General features: G+C 44.8%; 1 protein-coding gene across 1 annotated transcript in view; it reads right to left on the bottom strand.

The window, feature by feature from the left end:
* Window positions 1-7,822: 7,822 nt before the first annotated feature.
* Window positions 7,823-10,871, bottom strand: part of col9a1b (collagen, type IX, alpha 1b) — a gene marked incomplete at both ends in the record, with an annotated part of 19,122 nt that continues 16,073 nt past the window's right edge. Inside the window, 4 exons of the mRNA XM_084458912.1 lie at window positions 7,823-8,016; window positions 8,683-8,760; window positions 8,923-9,111; window positions 10,412-10,466. Of these exons, the coding sequence (XP_084315038.1) occupies window positions 7,823-8,016; window positions 8,683-8,760; window positions 8,923-9,111; window positions 10,412-10,466 (516 nt within the window). The remainder of the gene's footprint in view (window positions 8,017-8,682; window positions 8,761-8,922; window positions 9,112-10,411; window positions 10,467-10,871) is intronic.

Below are 10,871 nucleotides of genomic sequence, written 5' to 3'. Positions count from 1 at the left end.
ACTGACATTGGAAAATCTTTTTCTTTTAATGCCCCTCACTCCTGGAATGCCCTCCAACGCTTTTTAAAACTGGACTCAATGCCATCATTTTTAAAGTTCAAGTCTATGATTATGCACCATTGTACATATGTCTGTAACTGTTTTAGTATATCTTAACATTTTTTAAATTTTTATATTGAGTTTATCCATTTAGTTACTGTTTTTATATACCGTCCTGTTTGTCTGTCCTTTTGTTGCTGTTTATGTATTGTTTGCTCGTCATCACTGTAAATAAGGGCAACCTCAGTGCCTCTCGAGCATGAATAAAGGTTTGAAATGAAATGTGAACTGTATCCCATTGTGGTAAGTTGAGGAGCCTCACTAGGTCGTAAGTGGAGGATTACAGTATGTATCTGTCTGTTTGATGTCTCTGAGCTGTAATGAGCTCAACAGAGCTAATGAGCATTGAGTCCTACAGTATAATGAGCCGATCCTTTCAGAAATAGATACAGTACCGGGCCCACACACTAAGATAGATATTTACAGCGTAGAAACCCTCCCTGTTATCCCTTCCCCCTGTCTGCCCAGTCCACTTCACAGCGTGATCAGAAGCTCCAGGAGGCAAAGACCTTTTAAGATGCTCCTCTTTGGGGGTTTTCTGTTTGTAAAACTTCTAAGCAAAATGTGTGTGTGTGTGTGGGTGGGTGGAAGTATGTGTGCAGAATAACATTCCATATTTGGTGTGTGTGCGTGCGTGTGCTTCGTGTCTACGTTTCTAATCCGTCAGCCCTGTGTTCATCAGAGGTCTGTCATCAGTCCCAGTCACACTGCGCTCCTGTCCGTCTCTCTCTCTCTCTTTCTCTTTCTCTCTCTCTCCCTTTCCCTCTTTCTCTCTCTCTCTCTCCCTTTCCCTCTCTCTCTCTCTCTCCCTCTCTCTGTCTCTCTCCCTTTCCCTCTCCCTCTCTCTCTCTCCCTCCCTCTCTTTCTCTCTCTCCCTCCCTCCCTCTCTCTCTCTCCCTCTCTCACTCTCTTTCCCTCTCCCTTTCCCTCTCTCTCTCTCTCTCTCTACTGCAGGTCTTCCTGGAACTGGCTCTGAGGGCCCCGCGGGGCCCCCTGGAAGGTGTAACCCCAGCGACTGTCTCCATCCCTCCTCCCACCCCTCTAGGAGGAACGGCTAGGGGCCACCCCACCTCCACATCGAGCAGCAGGGGCCCTGGCCCCTTCACAACCGCCTCCATCATCACCCTGCAGCCAAACCATAGAGCCACGCATCAGAGGTCAGAGGTTAGAGGTCAGCGTGAAGGGTTCTGCTCTTACTGAAGCGACTCATAACTGCTGGCTGATTCTTCAATTACTGTAGCCGTTCAAATGCATTTTCACTGTTTTTTTCTTTGATGGTTATTCTATTCACGTGAACAAGACAAACAACCCTCATTGTAATTATCATGAACTATTATGTACTTTTAATTTATTTCTCATTTTCACACCCCCACTGTGATCTAATGCATTCCATATTGATTCACATTAAGTCTTTCAAGACTACGAAATTAATTTGTTTCTGTCTGAACACATTTTCTTATTGATTTCATGCATCTTGAAAGGGGGTGGCCATGCACGAATCTGGACTCATTCAGATTACGCATCGTGTTGGCGAGATGTTTGCGTGTGTAGTGTCTGTTTTTGTGCGTGCCCGCAAGCAAGCGAGTACGCCTGTGACAATGAATATCATTTTCTTTTGACCTGTTCATGCATACCAAAGTGAGGTGAGCTGGTTTGACTAACATGAGGAAAGCTGAATACAGCCACAGTTTTATGTGAAATATACTTGTGTGGGTGGCAGCCGTGTTTAATCCAATCCAGTACCTGTAGCATGAATATCCTTGAGATGACGTATTAGGTCTCGCTTTCTAACACTTGTAGGGTTGTAGATAACTAACACCGTTTTCTGCCATTCAGATAGGCAGCATTGTGCATGGTACAGAATTGTATTATGAAGAGATATCATGTTCGTCAGGGGTAGAAGTATCCAAAATGGTCTCTCCACACAGCTCCTGTTAAGCATACCAAACGCCTCATCATGTACAGTAGCTGTCATTGTTTAAACGCCGACCAACAATTGCAATGTATAAAGACATCAACAAGCAAAAAATAACCAAGGGCATCTTACAATATGCTAACTGAATGTAGTTTGTGAAAGCTTTTGTGTGCAGCTGTGGTGTGTGTTATGTATGCTTTATGAAGGCGGTACTGTATGACTGCTGTCACATGAAGTCTCTTTGACCTGGTTCTGGTCTCTCTCCTAGATGGTCCTTCAAGGGGAGATCTTAAGCAGGTCCTAGTCGGGGGGAGATCTTAAGAGGGTCCTAGGCAGGGGAAGATCTTAAGCAGGTCCTAGGCAGGGGGAGATCTTAAGCAGGTCCTAGGCGGAGGGAGATCTTAAGCAGGTCCTAGACGGGGGGAGATCTTAAGCAGGTCCTAGGCAGGGGGAGATCTTAAGCAGGTCCTAGGCGGGGGGAGATCTTAAGCAGGTCCTAGGCGGGGGGGAGATCTTAAGCAGGTCCTAGGCGGGGGGAGATCTTAAGCAGGTCCTAGGCGGGGGGAGATCTTAAGCAGGTCCTAGGCGGGGGGGAGATCTTAAGCAGGTCCTAGGCGGGGGGAGATCTTAAGCAGGTCCTAGGCGGGGGGAGATCTTAAGCAGGTCCTAGGCGGGGGGAGATCTTAAGCAGGTCCTAGGCGGGGGTGGTATTGTCCTTTTTCAGGAGATGCGCTTCAGAAAGCCAGAATGTCCAATGTCCAAGGTTACCCACCCTAAAGTACTGTCCTGTCCTGGAGTGAGACCTGCATAAGTGTCCTGTCTCGCAGCCTAGGGGGCTGTAGAAGGACCACACGAGAGAGAGACCACACCAGAGAGAGACCACGACAGAGAGAGACCACAGCATGCTGTCGTTTGTTATAAAACAGACCTTACTTTTTATTGGGAGTCGGACTTCATGACTGAGAGATGATGCAGCAGCTCTTCTCTCCTCAGACCGGGGATAAATACTGTACCTGGGGGGGGGGGGGGGGGGCTGGGTTTTTGTTACCCAGTACAGTGAAACCAATTGATGAGTTAACCAAAACCCCCAAAAGGTATTTGATGTTTGTGTTGTGTTTGACCCTGGTCTGGCTCTCTCTGTCAGAGAGTGAGGCAGCTGTTATAGTTTACATAGTGGTAGGTACATAGAGAGGAATACATACAGTACATATTGTATTAATCTCTTTGGATATTTATATTGATTCCTCCTCTCTGGACTATTGGCATACAGCAGTCTGCATGGGTGCTACCGTATATGTATATTTTGATTTTCAGCCGTAAGGTTATATCAACACTGCAATATTTCTCTTCAGGATTGTTATTGCTGTCGGTGGAACGCTTTCCACCCAAAATGTACTTGAACTTTGTTTTGATGAAACATTTATTTGATTTTTTTTTATTTCACAATCTGTCTATCCACCTCAGATACTAGCCTTCTGTTCATCGACCACGTAGAGCTGTGTGTCTCTGTTTATACATGTACAGTATATAATACTTTCTGTGTGTCGTGAACTGGATTTTAAATTATTTATTTGTCTTTTTTCTTTATTTGAGTTTTTTTTAAGTGAAGAAAGAGTCTTTATAAGGACATTAAGCTCTATTGTCATTCTCTAGAAAAGCTTCAGAGGGATCTGATTTATCCAAATCTGCTTCGCTTTAACCAAGCTATACCTTCCCCAGAAACATACAGCAACTGGTACTGTGTATAGCCCAACTCAGCCTATAGACTTCTATCTCAAAACAAAAAAAATCATTTTAATCTATCCTGGGCGATGCTGTAATACTAGAAGCCAGCTCATGATTAGATTTTTTTTCAATTTTGGCCATGGAGGTGTCCTAGAACATGTTAGCTCTCTCCCTATGGAGACTAGAGAGTGATACTGGGGGTTAGATTGGTTCTGGGATGTGGTGGAGCACATAGATGGTAATGGGAGAATAGCAGAGCTGCTGTATGGTCAGGGTAAGGGTCAGGGTCAGGGTTAGGGTTAGGGTCAGGTCACACAGCTTCCATGACCGAGGCTTTACAACTTCAAACTGCTTCATGCTCCTTTCCCCTCTCTGCGCTGATTAAAGAAACGTTGATGTGGGTGTATCTGACATTTTAAGATCTCTTTCACCGAATGTCATCCTCCGAGATCGCTTCATTCAGAGTTACTCTCTCTTTCTCTTATGTGTCAGAGAGACATGCCTCTGTCTTTCTCTCACTCTGCCTTTCTCTCCTTTTCTCTCTCATGGAGTTAAAATACTGAAAACCTTCCTCTCAAGTGTCAAACTAATGATTGTGTTGTTGTGTTTTCATTGTGTTGCATGTTCTCAACGGATCCTCCCATCTCGCTCTGTTCATTTGTGAGTAAAAAGAGCCCTCTGCTGGAGATTTCATTATTTCTTGATTTTAGAGGATGAATTATTGTCTCGTAGGTTTCAAGTCCTCCAGGTTTCCTGCGTGTGTTGACTGTGTCGCCGCCTTGTCACGATTATTCTCCCATTCTGACTCAATTCTATGCGAGTTGTAAAATCACCTTGTCATCATGGTTCTAACAGTCTGAATCCCATTGGCTTTAGATGGATCATTAGCAGAGCATAACTTTTCCTTACATTATTGACCTGTGAACTATATTGTATTTCTGCAGGTCATACAGTAGGTTTAAATGTTTTTGTTGTTTCTAGAACCTTCCTAAAGGACTGATGGGTTGTGTGGAACCATGGTCAGGGCTCGGGGGTGAAAAACAGACTAGGCCTGCTAGATGACAAACATGATAGAATTGAGAAGAGAGAAGTCTCTATAGGCTCAAGTTAATCAGCACTTGTAGGTGAATTTTTATATGATGCCACTATCATCCCCTAACATTTTAATGCTATTACCATTGTATACATGTGTCTTGTATTATAGTTTTATATTTGTATGATAGATTCCATTGTTCTTTCAGACACCGTCATCAATAGGCTCACAGATGCTGTTTCTCTGTAGGAGGCTGTGTTTGTGTGTTTATCAGATATATCCTACAGGTCCTTGAACAACTTGAAGAAAAGTCTCAAGTAAAAGAAACAGTCTTTATTTTGCTTTTTTTTATTTTTATCCATTGAGTCAGAGAGTAGTGACATAGTCTGTTCATCCTGTCCTTAGTAAGACGAGGTCTCTGTAGACACTTCTACTGAAACACAAAGGTTTTTCAAAAATGAACAAGGTCCATGCCGTTCTTCTGGCAAAACGTTTAAAGGCTTTTAATCTGAATTATATTATATCATGGTGAAATTCTATAGACAGTGTTTCAATTCAACTCAACAGCCTTCTTCAGGGTCAAATATATATTTTTTTTTTTTCACACGTTTTTTTGAGTTGAGTTTCCCCTCCTTTCCTCCTTAATACTGCTTGTAGGTGAACTTTGTGATTCATAACTAGTTTATCATACATACAGTTATTGCGGGTTTTGGCCTAGTCAGTTTAGTAAGCTCTTTACAACCCGAGAACAACGAGAATGGCAAGGAAGGTTGATTTAAAGCTCTGTTGTAGAAGTGTTTTATAACCACAGCTTAGCTTTGTCCTGTGATCTACATTAAACATGAAGTACAAACTTCTGTCCACATTTTCATGGACAAAGTTCATCTTATCGTTTATAATCTCAAGATTTTGTTAATTGATTTCTTTATATTTGAGTTTGCTCACTTCTATGTTCAATATCTACCTCATCTGAGGCTTGGTTTATTCTTGGTTGACTCATCCATATCCACACTAGCTACTGTAGGTTGCGTCTCACCGACCGAAGCCTTACACCATTTCTACACCGATGAAAGCTCCCACTTCAATTACCTCATTGCTGCAATGTCAAATGCATCTTTATTCAAACTAATGATTTGTTGATATACAGAAGTTATGTAGAAAACTATGTAGAAGCCTATTTAGGGATTTTAACGACTATGACTATTGTATGGCAAATCTTGTATGTGTATATCTCGACCCTAGATAGGGTTGAGCTGAGTGGTAACCAGGAATATGGCGTCTTTTCCAGCACTCATATTTTGTGTACAGCATCCTGTATTCTCTGATTGACATTACCCGCCTTACTACAGTATGGGTTTACGTTCATTTTGAGAGGCTACTGATGAATTCAACATATCACACATTGTAGTGTTACTATCATTGTCTGAATGTAAATTGCAATTGACATTTCTAAATGATAAGCTTAGCTTCCTTCGTCTTTTAACCCCTTGAGGGGAGTATACTGCAGTCAAGCTGCTTTGAATCTATGCATGGCCATTTGCTTCAACTGTTAAATCTTTAACTTACATGAAACTATGTTTTGAATATCAGATTGTATATTATTTATGTTAATAAAGTATGTTTTAACAGTTTTTGTACATATTCTACTGTTATTTCTTGTGATTTGTCAAGATACAGTTGATACACAATCTCTAATAACTGGAAATAACTTTTCAGTTTTTATTTTTATTTTTTATTTTGAGTGAACAAAAAACATGATTTTCACATTTCTTGCTCCTTCTCATAATTGTACAAACTGCAACGTCATTCTCAAAATAAACCAATATAATAAATACTAACACTTATTAGAACCAAAAATTCCAATAAGAGTAAAAAGAAACTATTTTCCTCCATGTATTAAGACTTCTGTAGATGTGACGACCCCTAATGACGACCCCTAACACTGACTGCCCTGCAACCATCTCCATCATGCAAGAGACACAGTCAGGCGTTGTAGAGGCGTTTTTGTAGGAAATTATAATTAACGACAATTCAAACAATTTACAGAGATTTACAGTATGGCATCATATTCATTATGAGTGAACATGTTTGGTCCTCTCTCCTCCCTCTCATAGAGATACGGTCGGTCCTGTAGGAAGGGGTAACACTGACGGACTTTCAGAAGGTTTATCTTTGGTACACAGCACAGTACATACACGACATTAGAACTGAAAAAGGCACTTGAATTGAAAGCAATCCATATATTGATTTACTTGAGGGGGCATCTTGTAGTCAAACAGAGAGTTGGAGTGGGCGAGGGGTCGGGGGGGGGGGGCTGCTACTGGAAATAGCCTGTACAAAGCTGCTTGAATGAGAGAGTGAAAAGAGGATGGAGATGGAGGAAGGAGAGGAGAGGGGGGCGGGGGGGACGAATACAGCCAAGTGTACAAGGACAGTGGAATTAAAAACATCTCTGGTCACTTCATATCGTCAAAACAAGAGCACCCATTTATGAAAACAACATCTGTCAGGTAAAAAACAAACAAAATCGAAGTTACACACCAGAACGTAATGGAAACGGCCTCCAGATGGACTAGATGTATTGATGCGTACGAAATGCATTAGTATTCTTTTTGCACGTTTGGGAAGCGGAACGCTTCTTGAGAGATGAGGATGTTGTTATAGCACAGAACTTTCACGCAGCGCTGCGCTCGGAGTAGACAGAAGAAGGAAGGGATGGAGGTACGGTGTGGGTACGGCTACAGCCCTAGAGGAAGGAGGGAGGGAGGGAGGGAGGGATGAAAGGATGGGGGGATGAGAGGAAGAGCAATAGCTCAAGGTGATAGAGGGATGGGGGGGGGGGGGGGACTATGATTGGTGTACAGCTACAGCCCCGGAGGGCAGAACAGGGGGGCAGTACATCCACAGCTAAAGGATGGAGAAGGAGCGTGGGGGGGGGGGGGGTAGGAGGGCAGAGGGAGGGGGAGAACGCTGTGTGCTCCGTGCATGGGGGGGGGGGGAACTGTCCATTTCTAGTCTCTCTGTCTCTCCCTCTCCTCCCAGACAGCCTCTCAGTTCCCGGGTGGCCCCTTCAGGTTGGAGTCCTGGACGGCCCCCGCCTGGACGTTGCAGGCCGAGGGGTCACAGTAGCCTGGGGGGCCGGCGGAGCCAGGAGGTCCAGGGACGCCCCCCTGCCCGGGGCCCCCGGGAGGACCCCTCTCCCCGTCACGACCGTCCTGTCCGTACCCAGGCTTGCCCGGCTCACCTGTGGGGGGCAGAGAACTCGTCAGGCTCCAGGAGGGAGACTAGAACACCCAAGACTAGAGAGCACATGACCTGAGATCTGATAGAACTGTGACCAGGGCTGCGTTCAAATTCAGCTAACAGAGGCGAACGTTTGCGAACGTTAGCGAACTATTTTCCGTTAGCTTTGAGTTCGCTTTGCTAACAGAAGCTAACAGTCTGGAGAGGTAGTTCGCCAGTAACAGAACGAGGATCACAATGGACCCAGGCTTACTGGAGATGGGCTCACATAAACGCAGCAATCCCCATCTGGGAGCACATCTCCAGTAAGCCTGGGTCCATTGTGATCCTCGTTCCGTTACTGGCGAACTACCTCTCCAGACTGTTAGCTTCTGTTAGCAAACGTTTGCGGCGAACACAAAGCTAACGGAAAATAGTTCGCTAACATTCGCAAACGTTCGCTATGTTCGCTGAATTTGAACGCACCCCTGGTATGATGGCTGCCTGATTATGCCACTAGGTGTTGCGCAAGACACCAGCAGGACCTGACTGATCAAAATGTTTGATTCATGTCAGAGATCGTCTGAGGAGCAGGTAAGTGATTGTTTTACAGCTCCGTGTTTTAGTCTTAGGGCTGATATGATCATGTGATCTTGTGATCAGGTGATGTTATGATCATGTGACTCACCAGGAAGACCAGGAGCTCCAGGAATGCCTTTAGCCCCTCGCACCGTGGGTCCTCTGGTTCCTCTGTCTCCCAACTCACCTGCACACACACACACACACACACACACACACACACACACACACACACACACACACACAAACACACACAGACAAGCGTTGATGAAGCAGTGCTACTTGACCTCACCAAGGCTGACTAACATATTCATTGAGCAAATGCAGAGTGCATGGTTCAAACCCCCACCTTTGGGTCCCTTGACTCCCAGCAGTCCCTGAGGTCCTTTGAGGCCTGGGAGGCCCCTAGTACCCGCCTGCCCGGGGAAGCCACTGTCTCCTGGGGCTCCAGCGGCTCCGGGGGGCCCTGGCTTACCAGGCAGACCAGCCGCACCTGACTCCGGCCTTCTTAGACTGGCGGCCAGCTGGGCCAGCTGCTCTGTGAAGGGACACAGAGAAGAGAGGGGTGAATATGACAGAGCATCGATATCTCTTACACCTGCAACACTGTGGGCCTAAGTCTGTCAAGTGAAAAGAAATGGGGCTCATCGATGACAAATGTGTCCTCTATCGACCAAAACAACATTTAACCCTTTTAACCCTGAAAGTACAGTGACAACATTTTGAATATTAATTGGATTTTCCCTATAATACTAGAAAGCGCAGTTTCTCAGCTTTCAGCAAGTGTTGGGAGTGAGGAATTTTTTAGATTTGTTAGATATTTTTTAAATATTATTAAATATTTGTTAGATATTTTTAAAATGTTGCCGGTGACGTGGTCGTATCGAAAGGGTTAAAGAATGAAACGGTTTACACCAGAGGGGTGAATTATCTTAGTTCTTGTTTTTCTGTTTGCCGTTTTATATTTCCCCCCATCTCTTTTTCAATTGTGCTTCAGTAAAGCTCTCAGCAGGTAGAACATGAGTGTGCACGGCATATAAAACATTGCTTACTGAATTCAATGGCACAGACAAAATATATTTTCAATATAAAACGCCCTACACTGATCCCCAGCTGGCTTTTCAATGCACTTAGCCACGGTATTTTGCACTTCAAATCTCTCAGCACCCTGATGAAAATTGAACCAGTGAAAACGCTTCACTGACTTTTTACATATTTCTTCTCATCCTCTCATGACTTCATGCTCTTAGCAACAGCTAAAAAAAAATCTCTCTGGACCGCTGGAGGTGAAATTCATTTTTCAGCACATGGGTATAAAAAAGTCATGGGTTTAGGAGATGGGAGGAGGAGGAGGAGGAGGAGGAGGAGGAGGAGGATAGGAGGACGAGAAGAGGTGGAGGAACAGAGGTCGCGTCTTAAGGGAAGCCTCTCTCCGGGGTTCAGAGAAGTGAATCTTTCATCCGTCACATAAACAAAGGTTGAAGCTTATTTCAGGTTTCAGCGCTGATCTGTTCTCTCTGGGGGCCCCTGGCCAGGAAGAGGTGGTGGAGACAGGGAGGGGGCCCCTGGCCAGGGAGGGGTGGTGGAGAGGGAGTGGGTGTGTTTGAGGTTGTTCTCTCTGGGGGCCCCTGCCCAGGAAGGGGTGGTGGAGATGGGGAGTGGGCCCCTGGCCAGGGAGGGGTGGAGGAGACAGGGAGTGGGAGGAGGTGTGTTTGAGGTTGTTCTCTCTGGGGGCCCGTGCCCAGGAAGGGGAGGTGGAGAGGGAGTAGGAGGAGGTGTGTTTGAGGTTACAGTACGCGAGAGAAGGGAATAAGATGTCCGCCATGCTGCAGGCTTACCTTGCATCACCCTCATGCAGACCTGTCTGATGTGCTGGTCGCTGGGTTCTTTGCCCTGTGGACATACAGCATGTCAGAGAGCCTACCCACAATGCACAGCAGCATCTCAAATCTGTCAGCGTCACACTCAGGGCGGAATTGTACTTTAAAAACGACTAATTCATTGTTCGTATATCTAGTGGACGGCATCTCTGTGGAAACGTCACTTTTTTTAAAAACTAAAAACGTAAATGTAATAAAAGCACACAGCGTTTGGTGATAACAATGCAGCTGACTTTGTAGCTCAAAATGTCCTCTAAACAATTCCAGTTTTCAAATCTAACAGAATTTTGTCAGTTTTAAACTGAGTTGCTAATTTTGACGATAGCGCTGCAGTTTGGAATCTATTAACGAAACATCAAATGTACAGTAATGTTTACAGTCATGGACATTATGAATGAAATGCTCATACAATGACGTG

Source organism: Borostomias antarcticus, assembly GCF_949987555.1.
Source record: "Borostomias antarcticus genome assembly, chromosome: 25".
Taxonomy (NCBI): domain Eukaryota; kingdom Metazoa; phylum Chordata; class Actinopteri; order Stomiiformes; family Stomiidae; genus Borostomias; species Borostomias antarcticus.
This window is presented reverse-complemented; position numbering and strand designations above follow the sequence as displayed.